This window comes from Ornithorhynchus anatinus, chromosome 14, assembly GCF_004115215.2.
Source record: "Ornithorhynchus anatinus isolate Pmale09 chromosome 14, mOrnAna1.pri.v4, whole genome shotgun sequence".
Taxonomy (NCBI): Eukaryota; Metazoa; Chordata; class Mammalia; order Monotremata; family Ornithorhynchidae; genus Ornithorhynchus; species Ornithorhynchus anatinus.
The window spans coordinates 1,001,216-1,020,288 of NC_041741.1; the positions used below are offsets into that span (position 1 = coordinate 1,001,216).

Sequence of the window (19,073 nt, forward strand, 5' to 3'; positions counted from 1 at the left end):
ACCCCAGCGCTTAGGGCGGTAGCTGGCACATAGTAAGCACTGAACAAATACCACCGTCAATATTGTTATTATTAGAATGGAGCAGGAGAAGTTGGGGTGGGCTATGAGGGCGGCTCCTGCTTCCTCCTCCTCCTCCTCGGAAACCAGACGGGACCGGCCACATCCCACGCCGGACGGACACCACCCCCCACCCTCGGGTCCCCCGACCTTCATTCATTCATTCATTCAATTCATTCGCTCGTATTTACCGAGCGCTTACCGCGTGCAGAGCACCGTACTAAACGCTCGGGAAAGTAATAATGTTGGTATTTGTTAAGCGCTTACTATGTGCCGAGCACTGTTCTAAGCGCTGGGGTAGACATAGGGGAATCAGGTCGTCCCACGTGGGGCTCACAGTCTTGATCCCCATTTTACAGATGAGGGAACTGAGGCACAGAGAAGTGAAGTGACTTGCCCACAGTCCCACAGCCGACAAGTGGCAGAGGGGGAAAGTACGATACAGTGCTTGGCACACAGTAAGCTCTTAACAAGAACCCACCGTGAGCCCGAGGCTGGGTAGGGACTGTCTCTATCTGTGGCCGAATTGCACCTTCCAAGCGCCTAGTCCAGTGCTCTGCGAACAGTAAGCGCTCAATAAATACGATTGAATGAATGGATTAACAGAAGCCATCATCATTATCATTAATACAGCAAATAAAGAGAGACACTCTCTCCCCACCAAGGGGTTAACAGTCTATGGGCGGGGAAGGGGGGGAGGGAGAGACAGACATCAATATCAGTCCGTCTTCCCCCTTCTAGACTTGCGAGCCTGTTGTTGGGCGGAGATTGTCTCTATCTGTTGCCGAGTTGTAGAGTCCAAGCGCTTAGTCCAGTGCTCTGCACACAGTAAGCGTTCAAGAGATACGTTTAGACTGTGAGCCCGTGGTTGGGCAGGGACTGTCTCTATCTGTTGCCGAATTGTACATTCCAAGCGCTTAGTCCAGTGCACTGCACACAGTAAGCGCTCAATAAGAACGTCTAGACTGTGAGCCCGTGGTTGGGCCTGTCTGTTGCTGAACCGTAGAGGTCCAAGCGCTCAGTCCAGCGCTCTGCACACCGTAAGCGCTCAGTAAGAACATCTGGGCTGTGAGCCCGTGGTTGGGCAGGGCCTGTCTGTTGCTGAACCGTAGAGGTCCAAGCGCTCAGTCCAGTGCTCCGCACCCAGTAGACGCTCGGTGAATACATTTAGGCTGTGAGCCCGTTGTTGGGCCGGGACCGACTGTCTCTATCTGGTGCCGAACTGTACTTTTCCAGCGCTCAGTCCAGTGGCCTGCACACAGTAAGCGCTCGGTAAATACATTTAGGCTGTGAGCCCGCGGTTGGGCAGGGGCAGTCTCTAATCCGCCGCCGAATCGTCGAGTCCAAGCGCTCGGTCCAGTGGCCCGCACGGAGTAGGCGCTGAATAAATACGACGGGACGAATGGAGCGCCTAAGAGGGGCACCGACCTAAACGCAGGGAATGAGAGAGAGGTAGATCCGTCAGGGCTGCGTTTCCCTCCAGGTGGAGGTGTTGGGGGGCGGGGAGGGGAGGAGGAGGAGGGGGGGGGAGGATGGATGGGGGAGCGGCCCCCGGCGTCCTCGTCCCCCCTCCCCCCGGAGGCGGGGTAGCCAATGGGGTGCCTGGGCCGGGCCCTCCGGCCTGCCGGGGCTATATAGTAGGCGGCTCCCCGGGAGGCCGGGGCGGGGGCTGGGGGGCGGGGGGGTGGGGGAAAGGGAGGAGAAGAGGAGGCCGGCCGCCCGTCCGGCCCTCGGCTGGACCCGCGGCTCCCTTAATGGTGTCTGCGTGGCCGGGGGGAAACCCGATCGGCTAGATCCAGCCCCGGCCCGGAGGGGAGGGACCGGACACGGCCAGGGGGAGGGGAAGGGAAAAAAAAAAAAGAGAGGCCGGGGAGAGAGGAGAGAGAGGAGGGAGAGAGGGGGGAGGGAAAAAAATGTCTTCTTCCTCCCCCAGCGGGCAGCTCTCGGGTGCGGTGGCCATCAAGCAGGAGAACGGGGTGGACGCCCGTCCCCGGGGGGCTGCTCGGAGCCCCCCGCTGGACCCCGGTGGCGGAGGCAAGGACCGGTCGGCGGCCGGAGGGGCGACGCTGCGGACGGAACTCTCGGGGCGCGACCCCGCCTCGTCCTCCTCGGCGGCCTCGTCGTCCTCGTCGTCGTCGTCGTCGTCGTCGTCGTCCTCCTCCTCCTCCGCGCAGCCCGCCCTGGCTTTCTCCCCCGACCACGTCGCCTGCGTCTGCGAGGCCCTGCAGCAGGGAGGCGACCTGGACCGGCTGGCCCGGTTCCTCTGGTCGCTGCCCCGCAGCGACCTGCTACGTGGCGGCGAGAGCCTGCTGAAGGCCCGGGCCCTGGTGGCCTTCCATCAGGGGGTCTACCCCGAGCTGTACAGCATCCTGGAGGGCCACAGCTTCGGGCCCGACAGCCACCCTCTGCTGCAGCAGCTGTGGTACAAGGCGCGCTACAGCGAGGCGGAGCGGGCCCGGGGCCGGCCGCTGGGCGCCGTCGACAAGTACCGGCTCCGCAGGAAGTTCCCGCTGCCCCGCACCATCTGGGACGGCGAGGAGACCGTCTATTGTTTCAAGGAGAAGTCGCGCAACGCCCTCAAGGAGCTCTACCGGCACAATCGCTACCCGTCGCCCGCCGAGAAGCGCCACCTGGCCAAGGTCACCGGGCTCTCGCTCACCCAGGTCAGCAACTGGTTCAAGAACCGGCGCCAGCGGGACCGGAACCCCTCCGAAACTCAGTCCAAGAGGTGAGCGGCGCGCCCCACCGCCCGCCTTCCCTCCTTCGCTTTTACTGCCCTCCCCTCTTTCCCGGCTCCTCTTCCTCCTCTACCTTTTCTCTCCCTCCTCTTCCTTCTACTCCCCCCTTCCTTCTCTTCCTCTCCTTCTTTTACTTCCCTCCCCTCTTTCCCAGCTCCTCTTCCTCTTCTTTCCCTCCTCCTCCTCCTCCTCCTCCTCTCCTCCTTCTTCCTCTTCCTCCTCCTCTTTTACTTCCCTCCCCTCTTTTCCAGTTCCTCTTCCTCCTCTACCTTTTCTTTCCCTCCTCCTCCTCCTCCTCTCCCTCCTCCGCCTTCTCTTTTACTTCCCTCCCCTCTTTTCCAACTCCTCTTCCTCCTCTACCTTTTCTTTCCCTCCTCCTCCTCTTCCTCGTCCTCCTTCTCTTTTACTTCCCTCCCCTCTTTTCCAACTCCTCTTCTTCCTCTACCTTTTCTTTCCCTCCTCCTCCTCTCCTCCTTCGTCTCTTCCTCTTCCTCCTTTGCTTTTACTTTCCTCCCCTCTTTCCCCAGCTCCTCTTCCTCCTCTACTGTTTCTTTCTCTCCTCTTTCTCTCCTCCTCTTCCTCCTTCTTTTACTTCCCTCCCCTCTTTCCCAGCTCCTCTTCCTCCTCCTTTTACTTCCCTCCCCTCTTTCCCAGCTCCCCTTCCTCCTCTACCTTTTCTTTCCCTCCTCCTCCTCCTCCTCCCCTCCTTCTCCCTTCCTCCTCTCCCTCCTCCTCCTCCTCTTTTACTTCCCTCCCCTCTTTTCCAGCTCTTCCTCTTCTACCTTTTCTTTCCCTCCTCCTCCTTCTCCTTCCCCCCCTCCCTCCTCCACTTCTTTCCCCCCTCTTCTCCCCTTCTCCCTCCTTCTCCTCCCCTTCCCCCCACCTCTCTCCTTCCTCCCCCCCTCCCCCCGGCTCTTTCTTTGCTGGCAAACATGGCGCTTACCTTAGCCGCTGGCCTTGCCTCCTGCCCACCTCGCCCCCTCCCCCTGCTCCCCCGAGACCAGTCCCGGCGGGCTCCGGCCGGGAAGGGAGGGGGAGGGGAGAGGGGAGGGGGGAAAAGGGGAAGGGGAGGAGGAGAGGCCGCCCCCCCCCCCAACCCGGGAGGTCTCCTGTCGCTGCTGCCCAGCTTCTCGCCCCCTCCCACCACCCCCGCCCCATCCGCCCCACTCCCCCAAGACCCTTCCTCCTCCATTCATTCAGTAGTATCTATTGAGCGCTTACTATGTGCAGTGCACTGTACTAAGCGCTTGGAGTGTACAATTCACTGGAGTGTACTTGGGTCCAGTGCAAAGGCAAAGGGAGGCTCGCCCCCTCCCCGCTATGACCAGCTTCGACCCTGGGCGCTCACACCGGAGCAGACCCACAGACACGCACACTCGGACCCCGATCTCTGCCTTCACCCCTGCATTTCCCCGCCACATGCCCCCCCCCCCCCACCTGCCCGCACACAGCTATCCCGCATTCTCTCTATTGCTGTTTGGTCCTTTCCCAAGCGCTTAGTACAGTGCTCTGCACACAGTAAGCGCTCGACGAGGACGACCGAAGGAATGAACTAAAACACCAACGCTCCCAAGCCTTTGCGACCCCCACCGTTGGGCCCCCCCCCGGCCCATCTCCAAGGCCGCGATCGGGCTGCCCGGTGGGAGGGGAGGGGGGCGGGGAGGGGGTCGTGGGACGGCGGGGAAGGGGCGGGCTGGCCACGGTCGATCATCTCCCCCGCCGCCGGGTTTCTCCTCGAAGGCAGCAGCATCGGTTGGCAACGTGGGGGTGCGAGGCCCGAGGCCGCTCGGTGTTGTGAAACCTGATTCTGGCCCTTGGAGGGGGCAGTGGAAAGGCGGGGGGTGGGGGGTGGGGGGTGGGGGGCGGTCATCTCTGTCCGGCCGCCGCTGCGACGTCCAGCTCCCTTTCTTGCAGGTTCTCTTCCGCAAAAAATATCCTCTTTGGGTCTGTGTGCGTGTGGCTTGGTGGAAAAACCGAGGGCTTGGGAATCAGAGGATGTGGGTTCTGATTCCGCCTCCTCCACTTGCCTGCTGTGTGACCTTGGACAAGCCACTTCACTTCTCTGGGCCTCAGGTCATGGGTTCTGATCCCGGCTCCTTCACTTGTCAGCTGGGTGGCTTGGGGCAAGTCACTTCACTTCTCCGGGCCTCAGTTACCGCATCTGTAAAATGGGGGTGAAGACTGGGAGCCCCACGTGGGGCGACCTGATCACCTTGCATTTCTCCCCGCCGCCCTTACCCCCGGACGCTTAGAACAGTGCTCGGCACATGGTAAGCGCTTAGCAAATACCATCAGCGTGGTTTCGTGGAAAGAGCACGGGCTTGGGAGTCAGAGGTTGTGGGTTCTCGTCCCGGCTCCGCCACTTGTCAGCTGGGTGACTTTGAGCAAGTCACTTCGCTTCTCGGTGGCCTCGGTGACCTCATCTTAAAAATGGGGATGAAGACTGTGAGCCCCACGTGGGACAACCTGATTACCCTGATTACCCTAGCGCTTAGAACAGTGCTTAGCACGTAGTGAGCGCTTAACAAATACCAAGGTTATTATTATTATCATGATCTCATCTGCAAAATGGGAATGAAGACTGTGAGCCCCACGAGGGACAACCTGATTACCTTGTATCTACCCCAGAGCTCAGAACGGGGCTTGACACACAGTAAGCGCTTAGCAAATACCATAACTGTTATGTTTTGTGCGTGTGTGTGTGTGTGTCTGCCCGTCTGTCTGCCCGGGTACCGCTGAGCAGACTTGGGTCTGTGTGCTCGTTGTGTAGAAGTTTCCGAACTATGTGTGTGAGGGATCTGGTAGATGCGTGTTGTGTGTAACTGGGAAGACCTGTGTGTTTGTTTGTGTTTGCCCGTGGATTTCTGTTCCCTGGGGTATTTGTGAGTTTGTGTGGGTGCGGTGATCGTAGACATCGTCTTCATCAAGCGCCTACCGTGTGCACCGAACAGCACTCGGCGCTGAGGGTCTGAGCCCGTGGGAATGTGTGCGTAATAATTATATCAATTACGGCATGTATTAAGCGCTCACTATGTGCCGGGCAGTGTACTGAGCGCTGGGGTGGATACAAACAAATGGGATGGGGGACAATCCCCGCCCCGCAAGGGGCTCGAAGTCTTAATCCCCATTTTACCGATGCGGTAACTGAGGCACAGGGAAGTCGAGTGCCTTGCCCAAAGCCACACGGCAGACAAGCGGCGGCGTCGGGATTAGAACCCACGACCGTGTGTGTGTGCGAGTGTGTGTACCTGGACCGTGCTGGGGCCGGGCGGGCCCCCCCGAGCGGCAGGGAATCGCTGTGATTGATCGATCGATTGATCGAGAGGGGAAGGGAGGGGAGGGCCGGGGGAGGCCCGGGGGTCCGGCCAGGTGGAGGTGACCCCCCGCGCCCAGGCAGCATTCCAGGGCTCTCCTGCCCGCCCCGGCCCCGCCCCCACCCCTCCCCTCCCCCTCCCCCTCCCCCCGCGGCCGGGGGCCCCCGGCATTCCTCCCGGGGGGAGGGGGAGGGGGCCAAAGGGAGGAGGGGGCCAGGCGCCCGGGCTGAGCCCGCCCAGGGCCCCTGCAGCTGGAGACAACCAGCCAGTCCAAAACAAACGGCCAAGGAGAAAGGAAAAGGCGGGGGGAGGGGGCGGACCCTGGACCCCCGACGACCCCCCCCCACCCACCCACCCACGACCCCCTCGGGGGCACCCACGAGGAGCCCCCCGCGGGCGCAGGACAGGGGATGGGGAAGGACTGTGCGGCTGGACCGCCGCCCCCCAGCAGCCCTGCGAGCTGGGGGTCCCCAGGAAGAGCCCCCTGCCTTTCCCCCCTCGGTGCCCCCCACTCCCCTCCCCCCATCCGCCCCCCGTGAGTCACCCCCTTTCAGCCGCGACGGCGGCTCAGCTTCAGCTCGTAAATCAGCCCTCTCGCAGCTCTGCAGCCGCAGCCCAGGGTCCCTAATCCCCTCCCTAAAGTGAACCAGACCCTCCAGGCACCCGGCTGTCTCGCTCCGGCCCCCCAACACTCGTGCACACGTGCATGCGTGTTCTCGTGCACACGTGTGCACACCCCCTACACGTGAGTACGCACACGCACGCCTGTCTCCAGGAGGAAACATCCCCTAGGGACTTGGCCTTCTCTCCCACTCCCCGCCGACTCCCGGCCACATGGAGTGGGTCTCTGAGGAGGAAACATCCCCTAGGGACTTGGCCTTCTCTCCCACTCCCCGCCGACTCCCGGCCACATGGAGTGGGTCTCTGAGGCCGAGGGCCAGGGTGAGGCCGGGCGGGGGATGGCGGGGGGTGGAGGTCCTTGCCTCCCACCCACCAGGCGGCTTGTCCGCACGGTCTGGTGGACCCCTTTGTACCTCCTTCGGTCCTGTAACAGCTCCCGCCAGCCAAAAGATGGATCTGCCCCCAGCTCGGCGGGCCTCCCCGGTGGCAGGTCGGCCCCGGGGTTCCAGGGGTCATCTTCCCCCAAGGCCCTAAAGGCTAAGGGTCAGAAAAGTCGAGTCTTCAAGGCCCCAGAAACAGCACTGGTTTTGAAAGAAACAGACATCCCGAACCCAAGGTCCTGAGCACTGACCATTCCCCTAGCACAGCACCCTGCTGAGAATCTGGGGGATTTGCTGGGATGGGCCAAAGTGGGGTCCCCTTGGCAGCGTAAGACCCGAAGCTGCGGTGTCCGGCCCCGATCGCCTAGGCCTGTCAGAAATCAACTGGGCTGTGGAGGTAGGGGGTGGGGTGGGGGAGGTTTTCCACCCCTGCCTCCATCCCCACCAACTGGTCGGACTTCAGCACAGAGGGTTTCAGCCCAAATCAGGGGCAGAAACTCCTGGCCTTCAGCTTCCAGGCTGTCCTCCAGCTCACTCTCGATTTTAAAGAGAGGCTCTTTGAGCTCACCCCCAGTCGATCAATCGAGAAGCAGCCTGGCATAGCAGAAAGAGAAGCGGCACGGCTCAGTGGAAAGAGCCGGGCTTGGGAGTCAGAGGTCATGGGTTCTAATCCCGGCTCCGCCGCTTGCCAGCTGTGTGACTTTGGGCGAGTCACTTAACTTCTCTGTGCCTCAGATACCTCATCTGTAAAATGGGGATTAAAACTGGGAGCCCCACGTGGGACAATCTGATCACCCTGTATCCCCCCAGCGCTTAGAACAGTGCTTTGCACATAGTAAGCACTTAACAAATACCACCATTATTATTATTATCATTAGACGGTAAGGAGGTTCTGCTTGATGTGGAAATGGATTGGCAACCATTAGAGATTTTTGAGGAGTAGGGACTGAACTCTTTTTTTTTAAGAAAAACGATCCAGGCAGCAGACTGGAGTGGGGAGAAATGGTAGAAAAGGAGTGAGAGGTTGATGTAGTAGAGAAGAAGGGCTATTTATTGCTTATATTAATGTCCGTCTCCCCCTCTATACTCTAAGTTCATCGTGAGCAGGGATTGTGTCTACCAACTGTCAAATTGTATTCTCCCAAGCGCTTAGTACAGTGCTGTGCACACAGCACTCAATAAATGCCATTGATTGATCATTTGATATGCTCCCACTCTGCTCTTCACCCCTGCCAAGCTCCTCTCATCGATCCGCCTCGCCTCTCCCATCTCCGACCTTAGACTCACACCCTTCCTGCTGCCTGGAACTCTTTCCCCTCTCAAATAGAACTAATGATATCTATTAAACATTCCCTGTGTGCAGAGCACTGTAGTATGTGCCGGGAAAGAATACACAGGTTCCTGTCCCTTGGGGACTCACGATCTAAGAGTCTAGGTGGGGAGAAGGGACTTGAGACAAATACCTTAGGAGTGATGGAACAAGAACAAATACACAGTATAGACCACAGCTCTCCCCCGCCTCAAAGCCCTCCTAGAAACCCACTCCCACGACTCCTGGCTGTGTCCTAGCAACAGCCACCCTAACACACACACACACACACACACACACACAGAACCTCCCATAGCCTTTAAATATGTAGCGACGAATACCTAAGTGCTTCATCCATTTATTCAGCCATCCTCACTCTTGCTATAAATATCTGTATTTATAGTTTGCTCCTCTTCCCACTATATTCATGCTATCTATGCTGGTTATTTCCCCTACTAGATTATAAGCGCTTTGAGGGAAGAGAGTGTGTCTTTTACTTTGATTGTATCAATTAGTCAATCAACCATATTTATTGAGTGGTTACCGTATGTATGCAGAGCACTGTACTAAGCGTTTGGGAAAATCCAGTGGAGTCGGTCCACACATTCCCTGCCCACGGCGAGCTTACAGTCTAGAGTATTCCTCCTCGCGCACGGCACAGTGCTCTGCGCTCCGTGTAGGGGAAGCCCAGCCCAGTGCCCTGCACACAGTAGGTTTCCGGTCCAGTACTCTGCAAACAGCAGCCTCTATATCAAACCTATTAAATGAGTTGAGTGAAAGAGATAAGAGCCCCACGCTTTGCTTCCGACCAGCCCCCTGACCGCCTGTCCGTCTTGATTTCCCCCCCTCTCACAGTGAATCGGATGGAAACCCCAGCACCGAAGACGAGTCCAGCAAGGGACACGAGGACCTGTCTCCTCACCCGCTGTCCAACTCCTCCGACGGAATAACCAGCCTAACCCTGTCCAGTCACATGGAGCCAGTGTACATGCAGCAGATCGGAAACACGAAAATATCGTTGAGCCCTTCGGGAGTCTTGCTCAATGGAAGCCTGGTGCCCGCGAGCCCTTCTCCGGTCTTCCTTAACAGTAGTTCCTTCATTCAGGGGCCCAACGGGACGATCCTCAACGGACTAGGGGTGGACGAGTCCCAGGCCGCGGCTCTGAACCCCCCAAAGGCGGCGGCCGCCGCCATCGTGAGCAACGGCGTCCCCATGGCCGACATCCTGGCGCCCTCTTCGGAGGACGCGAAGGTCCTGCAGGGCTCCGGGGCCCCCGCTGCGGTCACCACATCCTACAGCCCCAGCGCCCCAACCCCTTCCTTCCCCGGTCTGATCCCAAGCGCCGAAGTTAAGCAAGAAGGAGCTCCCGCGGTCGCCTCGCAGGACGGGGGCTCCGTGGTCACGTTTACAACTCCCGTACAAATCAACCAGTATGGCATCGTCCAGATCCCCAGTTCAGGGGCCGGTGGCCAGCTGCTGAACGGAAGCATCGGCTTTTCTCCGCTGCAGCTGCCTCCCGTCTCCGGCACAGTCTCCCAAGGTAAAGGGCCTTTTGCCTCCCAGTACCCTGGGAGTGGGTGAGTACCTGTTTTCCTCAGCCTTAAACAGCTGCGCTCTGAGACACCTTGGCCGGGGTTGAGGGGAGGGGAGACCCACGGCCCAGCCGCCTCGGGGGCTGCTGGACACCAAAATCACCGTCCTCGTCCCCCCACCCTGTAACACCTGCTGGTGACAGTCAGATTGCGCCACTCGGGAGGGCCGGGGGGATGAGCTGATGGAAAAATACCGTCCTGAGCAGGTCTTGCCAGCTCGACCGTTATAGAAATGCGAGTCAAGCAGTGCTTACAAAATAAGCCATTGCGTGGGTTTGGGAGATTAAAAATTAATATGGCAGCCTAGGACGAGGAGTGATCTTAGCCGGTGGTGAGTCTGCGTGTGCTTTGCCCAACCGTTATTTTTGGACCCAAACTCTTGTGCCAGGGGGAACGAGAAATCCGTCCCCGCAGCGGCCTTGGCCCACTGCAGTGGGTGAGGTAGGCCCCTCCGATCATTAGGCGAATTCTTTGTTTTGTATTTCCCCAACGCTTAGTTCGGAACAGTGCTCCAGGTGAGCGCTCAGTAAACTCCACAGCTGCCACTAGGAGAACCGCCCTAAAGGAAAATCCAGAAGAGGAGTCTCTCAATCAATCAATCAGTGGTATTCACTGAGTGCTTACTAAGTGCAGAGCGCTGTACTAAGCACTTGAGAGAGTACGGTATAATGACAGTCACATTTCCTGCCCACAATGAGTTTACAGTCGAGAGAGTACAACAGAGTTTAGCAGTCATGGTCCCTGCCCTCAAGGAGCACTCTACTGTGTGCAGAACACTGTACTGAGCACATGGGAGAATCAAGGAGCTTTAGGGATGTGTGATTTTGTTTCAAATTTTACCCCGACAGGCTCACTCACCCAAAATGGGTCATCTTTTCTTAAGGGGCAACTGGAAGCACTGTTTTTAGGTTCGATATCCATCTTTGGGGATTAAGGTCATCACGGTCCGGAGGGTGGAGGAGCTGAGGTGTGAGGGCCTGCTCGGTCACCAACTTCCCAGCCCTAAGGTGTGCTTAACTGACTCCAACAAAAAGCAGACCTTGTTCTGCTGCACTCGGGGCTCCCCCTTCTCTCCATGACTGGCCACCCCTGAATCACTGCTCCTTTGCCCCAAGCTACCCTGCAGTTCATGGCCCTGGGAAGCAGTCCTGTCTGTGCCCCTGAAAAATGTGGGAATGTCCCTTTTTTTGTCCCCCTTTCAAGCACGGGACCCTTACCTTTCTGGGAGTGGGCTCCTTAGAGCCTCCCCATGCTTCTTGTCTCTATGTGAGTCGTGGAAACCTAACAGAGAGGTAAAGGTGATTCCCATCTTTACGTCTATGTGCCTGAAATGGTGGAGGGCAGTGTAGCTATCTCAGGGCAGAGTAACCAAGGCCCTGGTGGTGCCCACGATCCAGAGAGCTAAGCCCATTGGGAATCCTTACGTAACAGCCAAACCACAGATAACGTTCTGGACGCCAGGCCCCGTTGAGCTTGACGGGTCCGACGCGCCCTCATCCCAGGCTTGTGCTCATGGGCGAACTTCCCCGGAAGCTCATCGGGGGAAGGCAAAGCCGGCCAACTGGAACTACCCAAGAGCAGGAGGGAAATGTTTCTGCCCAGAAGATGATTAGGGCATAGAGTTTAAATTTTTTAAAATGCGATGGTGAGTAGGGAGAAGAATAGCCCTTTACACTATAATGACTAAGATCAAATAACCAAGCTGGTAGTCCTCAACCTGTTCCGCTTAATCGAAGTCATACCCTCAATCCACTGGGTTTAGGAAGCAACGTTTCTCTCGTGTGGTGGCGATGTCCATGTGTGAGAGCTGAGGGTTTCTGGCGCCTGCCCTGAAGCCCAGAACTGCAGCTTAGCCTGGATCCAGGAGGCTCTGCCTTCTGAAAAGTGAATAGGGCACCTGAGCTTGGGGGACTTTTAGTGCAAAGCCAGACAAGTCTGTTGTCATTTCTGCCTGTGCCGTGTGGAGGCCACACATTTTCCTACCTTCGTCCAGTGGGGAGGGATTCCATTTTCCCTCGGAAATGACTTTCTTTAGGTGTTCCTCCGTTTTGTAGTGGCTTACTGGATTCAGTGGAAGCCTCCCCTATCATAAATCTGAGCCCTCAAACCAAATTTTTTACCTGCGCAGGTGAGTCACCTATCATCGGATGGTTTAATGCCCCATTTTTCAGCTATTGACCCTGAAGTCCCGAGCCTGGGTCACCCACTGGCCTCTCCTTTCAACTACAAAGTGTAGGATTTCTGAGGCCCGTTCAGAACTCTTGCTGACATTCCGGCCAGGGGCAGGGCATAATTGTCTTCTTTATCCGCCGTTCAAAGGAGCCCTGTGTCTGCCCGTATCTACGCAGGCAATGCGTTTTCCAAATAAAACATTTATTTCAGCAAATAAATGTTTCCCTTGGCTGCACTCTGCCGGCCCAAAGCTGGGGATCTGAGCTGACCTGTGTTTCGTAGGGAAACATCTTGGAACAGAAGCAACGGCTTCCGTTCCTTTGACCGAAGCAAAGTCTGCATTGGAGGCCTCACTTGGTCCTTCTATGTGCTCCGCGATGGCAGAGGCTTACCGGACCCCAGGTTTCTCAGGCCTGTGTGAGCTGTGAGGACTGGGACGAGGATGGGGGGACATTGTCGCAGCCGGCGGCTAGGGAGAAGCCCGGATGCAGCTGGACTGTGCCAGAGACAAGCTTCTGGAAATGTCCGCACATCCCTGCTGCAGCTAGCCTCAAGCTCCAGGCTTGTAATCCTGATCACCTCAGTTGAAAGTCTGTGCTGTGGCTAGGTCTGCTCAGGCTTACGTTGGGGCAAACTGCCCCAGCGGTATGGTGCTGCCAGAATCGTCCTAGGACCAGGGTTTTGACCAGAGTTGAACAATGCCTCGGTCAGCACTCTTCCATGCTGCTGGTGGAGTTGGGGGCCGGGTTTGGGGGCTCTGGCAGGATCCAAATGGGTTGTCTATACTACATAAATTCTCCGCGGTGTGAGGACAGATCTGCTCACTCATCTGCTTTGGGGTAGAACTCCAGTCATGGTCAGGGTCTGGAGGCAGATCGGGGGAGGATCCCGGGAAGTACCTCATTCGGGCTCAATCTGTAAGGGGCATCTGTCTCTACGCTCCCCTTGAAACATGGCCCAGCTTCTCAGGCGACAGGGGCAGCTCTCAGGGCTAGAAAAGCCAGCCCTGGAATGATGGGTATGGTGGGGGTTGAGCTTGGATGGGAAAAACCAGGGCAGATGGGCATGGATCGTCGAGGGTCAGAGGGACATCTCAGACCCATAGTGTTCAGTTTCTGGCTTAGGAGGCCACTGCTGTGTCTCACTGCCAGCCCCTCGGGTCACTGGGCCTGGGTGTCTGTGGCTTCCCGGCTGATCACCCGGCCTCCCAGCCCTCCGCCTCATCGGGCAGGACCGATGCCGGAGCGGGCAGAGCGGGAGATATCGGACAAGGTCTCGGGGGCCGGCGGGCACTGCCCTGCCGATGTGCTGACCAGACTCTCAGGTCCCAGGAACTGCAGGAGAATGTGAAACCTTGCTGTATCCACCCGATAGGCTTCAGCCAGCTTGAAATTTCTAGAAAATGGAGGCCGGGGTTGTAGAGGGGGTGGTTGGAGGGGAGGGGAGGAGGATCACAGGGATACTCAACTGAGTACAGGCAAGGGCTTGTGTGAGCCAGAACCTCCACCAGGAAGCAGTGAGGACTCCCGATACACCAGGAAGAAAGCAGAGAACAAAAAACAAAGGAACCGGTAAGAATGAAGAAATCAGAGCCACGGCCAAACCCGGCCAGCCGGCTGGGGGCCACTTTGGGGGTGGCAAGGGTGCCCGCAGGAGGGGCAGCACTCTGGGACTGACTTTGGGGCCCCAAGTCCTGACCTGGCTCCAGGGCTGGGCGGGCTCCCTAGGCAGAGGGTGACACTCTGCCTGCAGGACCCTAGCACATAATAGGCACTTCACAAATACCACAAAAAAAACAAACCCTGGCCCCTGGGTTGGCAAGGGAGGAATATCCAATTTCTAGCAAGCCCCGGCTGGATCCCCAAGTCGGATGGGGCAGCCAGCCTGAGACTAGCCCCCAGATCATTATATCTCATGCCCAGGGGAGAAATGGCCTAAGAATGAGTTCTCACTCCCTGTCCCGACGGGCCCGTCCTGGCATTACCTGTGCTTTCTGAAGTTCACTTCCGAGCCCCCCAAGAAAAGCCAGGGACACCCTACATGGGCTTGTGCTTGCAGCAAGCAACCCCGGAAAGCTGCCCCGACAGGCTTATATGGCTACCTAGTGTCTGCAGGGGCCATTTTCTAGGTTTTCAACAGGATTTTCCATCAGCCCTTGACTGCCCTTCGTCAGGCATCTTGTGCTTGCTTTTTCCAAGGTCCACCTGGCAGCTGACAGTCACTCTAACAAATAGAGAGCTCTGAATCAGAAACCTTGAATTCAGGGCTGCTTGTTGGAGCCTGAGAACTTTGGGTCCCCAGTTGCTGCTGGCTAATTGGAAATCTAGCAATCAATCAATGATGGTATTTATCGGGTGTGCATAGCGGGCACAGCGCTGTACTGAGCGCTCGGTGGCTGTAGTAGAGGTGCTCTCCTCTTTGCCCAGGATTTCCTGTCGGTGGTAATGGCTACTCTGTTCTCTTTAGGCAATATCGCAGTGAACGCCAGCACCACCGAGGGCGGGGCGTTTACAAGTGACTCCACCACCGTGCCGCCAGGCAAAGTATTCTTCAGCCCCCTGGCCCCCAGCACGGTGGTGTACACGGTTCCCCATCCAGGCCCGGTGCTAGGGCCGGTGAAACAGGAAAGCCTGGAGAGAAGCCTGGTTTTTTCTCAGTTGATGCCCGTCAATCAGAACGCGCAACTCAGCGTCAGCATGACTCCGGAGACCATCGCGGGGCCCAGCCTCCACCCAATGACACCGTCCCTGGTGAGCGAAGCTCCGGCCCAGAACTTCTCCCTCGCGCCCCCCACCCTCCTGACCCCCACGGAGCTGACTTTGGACCTCCCCGAGGGCCAGGCCGTGTCCACCCCCGTAACCAGCACGTCCACCGTCATCTCCATCAGCAACACCAGCTACGCAACCCTCCAGAACTGCTCGCTCATCACCGGCCAAGACCTGATGTCCATCTCGATGGCCCAGCAGGCCCTCGGGGACCTCGTCTCCGCGCCCGCGGACCGGGGGGCTCATGCCGCCGCCACCGGCCCCCAGGATTTTGCCCAGCAGCACCGGTTAGTCCTGCAGTCTGTCCCCGACCTCAAGGAGAATTTCTTACCACGGTCAGAGGACAAGGCGGAGGGCAATCTGATGCTGCTTGATTCCAAATCAAAATTCGTCCTGGATGCCGTGGTTGGCACAGTTTGTGAGGACCTGGAGCCGGACAAAAAGGAACTCGCCAAGCTGCAGACTGTTCAGTTGGATGAAGATATGCAAGATTTATAATGTCCCCTCCACCCCGGCCCCCCCCCCGACCCCACTCCCCCAGTTTGGGCTTCAGCAGACGAGTCTTTCCCTGAGTTCTCTGAACGCATTTCCCGGTTTCCAGTTTAAGGGAAACAGCGGGAAGTTACGCAGAGAAATCCTTGTAAAAGAGTTTGGGCCGCTTGGTCTCGGGACCCCGGTTCAGTTTATGGGAACAGAATTGGGTTCCACTGTCTCTCTGTTTGCTTGTTGGCACTGAAGGCGGAGATGGGGGCCAAGGCTGAGGAGGCAGGAGTGGGGTGTTTTATCCCTTCTAACGTGCCCGACTGACTTGTTACGGAACCGGAACCACCGGGTAGAACCTGGCTTCAAAAGTAATACTTGGGACACCCAAGTCCCCCCAGGACGAGGGGATACAACTACAAAGAACTAGGAGCCGTGGGCTGTCCTTCGGTTCCCTCTGCCACGTGGAGCTTGACATTTTAAGAGACTCGGGTGCCGAGGAGCCCGGAGAGAGGGGTGGGGCCCAGAGAGGTGACGCACCAAGCTTTGGAGTTGTGGGGCATCCGGTAAAGGACGTGTGTGCCCCAAGACCCCTCCGTGGCCTCTGTCCGCGACAAAGTCCCACCTCTCGGCTCTGGGCTTCCACAGGAAGCGAGCTGGCCTGGACTGAGACCAGAACCCTCTGGGGCTGAGGGACCAGGGGTTGGGAGACCCAGGGCCAGTCTCCCCCCAGTCCTAGGGTAACGTTGGCTCTCTGTGGGACCCGCAGGCCTGTGCTGGATGGGTCGGGTCAGAGTGGTTGGGGTCGGGGTGCTACTCTGGCCCCAGCGTGGCCCCAAATACTGGAATCTGAGGAGTCTTCCCACAGTGCTGACAGCATCCTCGGGGAAGAAGCCGGCCTCCCGGCGCGACTTTCCTGGTGCAGGATAGGGTGGTCTGGGTTGGGGCAGAGGTGTCAGGGTCAAAAGGCGGCAGGGCCGAGGGGCTGGAGGTGGCTTCACTCTTCTGAGGGCTCCTTAGCCCGAGCAGGGACCCTCTAGGTCTCGGGCCTAGGCCGATCACCCCAAGCAGCCCTCCCTCAGGCTCAGCAAACCCGACTAGTCACAAGATTCCCAAATGTTTTGGAGGTCCCACGAAAAACATGAATCATTTTGCTGCTTTTCAGACAGAAAAGCTCACACCAAGTCTGCAGGATTTCCAAATGCGGTGATGAGGACTTGCCAGTGCAGCTGAGTTTGAAACTTTTAGACTCTATCTAATATTGAATGTAAATATGTCAGTTACTGCGATGAGTACCGAACAGTGACTCCTATTTATAGTGTCTGGGTTCCCTTTAGTTTCAGGCGCAATGAATTGAAAAATGTTGTTTTCTGACCGTTTAATTTATTTTTTTTATCCTTTGAACAGGAAGCGAGCCTAGTGGCATCCAGCAGAGATTTACCCTCTGCAGGATTTCAAAGTGTCGAAGAAATCAGTGGCCTGGGAAGTCAGAGTCGATGACACACTGAAGCAGAAACGTCCTCCCGCCAACGGGATGGCCTTTCTGCACCCGTGGTCTCTTTGTCCTTTAGCAGTTTTCCCGTTTGTTTGAGTGCTTCCGTGTTTTCTACAGAATTCCATGTGCCTTTCTACCTAGTGGCCTTTTCTTACTCTCTCTCCTGGCCTGGGAGCCCAGGGGGTTCTCCGGACAGGGCTAGCTTGTTCCTGGAGCCGGGCACCTGTCCGATTGACTGGTGGTGGCCGCAACACTAGCGACTCCAGCGGAGGGTCAATCCTACAGAAGGAATATCGCTGAACCTTCCCACTCGGCATTGAGGGTGGCCCCGGAGCCTAGAGCACGTGCCCTAGGTTTATGGAGGACGACCGGGATCGGGAACATACCCACCCACAAAACCGAGAGCGCCCCCACCCACCTACCGCTGCCCCCTCTGCTGGACTCTCCCTCGCCGGGACGCTAGTCACTTCTGATCGGACTTTTTGAAAGTCGCTTTACAGCGAGATCTCCCACAGCGCGGCTCCAGAGCCTTGTTTTGCACTATACTGACTTGGTTTTCCTAAGTAGCTTTTTCAGTTCCGGCAAGGGACCGGCCATTAAAAATCCCAAATGATGCCATGATCTGGGCTGGAGGGGTTTTCGGGGCCCCAGAGGAGAGGGAAACGAGGGAGGTTTCCTCAGAGCAGTGATTCAGGGCCTCCTTCTGGGGAAAAATACCATCTTGGGGTGGGGATGACCAAACTCCTCGAAGTCAAAGAGCTGTTCAGCATAAGCAGCTCAAAATGGTTCTTTTTCTTTGAGATTAAAGGAAAGAATCAATTTGAGGAGGTCATTTGCTCGGGCCCTGCTGTGGTTACTGCCACAGGGGGCTGAGGCAGTTGGCGTGGGCCATCCCATGAAGGACACTGCTCAAGGGCTAATGGGTCAAGTTCTATGCTCTTCTACCCCTACTTGTGTTGCTGGAAAAGGACATTTCTCTGTGCGGATCACTCTATGGGGACATGGCCACGGAAGGTAGTTTACTTAGAAGTGGCCATTCTCATTTGCTTGTTGCTCCTTCGATGAGCCCGTGACCTCGCTCAAAGGGCAAGGTATTTAATGGTATTTGTTAACCGAGGTGGGAATCTGTAAAATGGGTCATCGGGGGAAAAAATACTAGGTTACATATACTGTATTTTAGTCTCAAAAATATAAGAAACACCTTTTTCTACTCCTAACCTCTCCCTCTGCCCCTGCGGACAAAACAGAGCACAGGATTTAAAACTCTCCTAGGAGACACTCATGCGTTCTTCCCCGGCCTGACAAGTTACCACCCAGACTGTTCCCGGGACAGATGTTGGGGATGCTGTTCCCTCAACTGAGTGGGGGATAAAAAAGGGGTGCCCTGAGGTGACCCCTCGCCATCCTTCCCTCAGTGAGGATGCGAAGGTCATTTGCAATGCCGACACCCAAGTGTCAGGTCCTCAGGGTCCGGGTGGCTGTGGGAGTGGACGTTCCCTTCCGTCGCTGCTGCTGGCTGGGGGCTTCCAGTTGCCACCCAGGCCTGCCACCTGCCTGTCCGCTATAGGAGGGCTCAGCCCCAGGCTTGGCCAGGGTGAGGGCATTCTGGTATTGGAGGGATGAGGAGGCAGGAGTCTCACGTCCGAGCACCTCTTCCTGGCTCACGGGTATTTACTGGGCAGAAAAGACTCTGAGACTGCACTCCTATGTCAGTGCCTTCCCTTGGCCTGAGGGTGGTTGAACCATGCGAACAACGGCAGCAAATTGCACACTGACCTGAGCCTTCCTGGGTTTGCCCAGCTCTCCTGCATGTAGGGACTCTTGGGCCCAATGCAAAGTCTGCCCAGTGACGGAGAGGAAGGGTTGTGTTTGAGTGTGTGTGTGTGTGTGTGTGTAAGCGTGCGTGCACGGGGCACAGGGTTGTGCCAGGGCTGCAGGCACAAACCCCACCATCCTTCCGTTTCCCACAAAGCTCATCGCATCGCCAGCACTGTGCTCCTCCAGGAGAACGGTGTGGGAGAGCAAGCTGTTCAACCCCAAAGGGATCCCAAAGTCTTCCTGCAGTGGTCCCACAGTGGAGACCCTAACGGTTTCTGACCGCTCCCATCTGATCCTTTCGGACTCACAGTCGTCTCGCATGTGACTCTTC

The 19,073-nt window shown here is 57.4% G+C and overlaps 1 protein-coding gene across 1 annotated transcript; it reads left to right on the top strand.

Annotated features, from left to right (window-relative positions):
• The first annotated feature begins 1,939 nt into the window (after positions 1-1,939).
• On the top strand, positions 1,940-15,466 carry SIX4 (SIX homeobox 4). The gene is made up of 3 exons (XM_029079463.1): positions 1,940-2,785; positions 9,275-9,960; positions 14,651-15,466. Exons 1-3 carry the CDS (start codon positions 1,971-1,973, stop codon positions 15,445-15,447), a joined length of 2,298 nt encoding a protein of 765 aa, XP_028935296.1. The 5' UTR covers positions 1,940-1,970; the 3' UTR covers positions 15,448-15,466.
• The last annotated feature ends 3,607 nt before the right edge of the window (positions 15,467-19,073 follow it).

Excerpts from the sequence above, each read along its gene's own strand:
- SIX4 (XM_029079463.1), top strand. The coding sequence starts at position 1,971 with ATGTCTTCTTCCTCCCCCAGCGGGCAGCTCTCGGGTGCGGTGGCCATC. Across the intron at positions 2,786-9,274 it reads TCCGAAACTCAGTCCAAGAG|TGAATCGGATGGAAACCCCA; the intron begins GTGAGCGGCGCG and ends CCCCTCTCACAG. Across the intron at positions 9,961-14,650 it reads CTCCGGCACAGTCTCCCAAG|GCAATATCGCAGTGAACGCC; the intron begins GTAAAGGGCCTT and ends TGTTCTCTTTAG.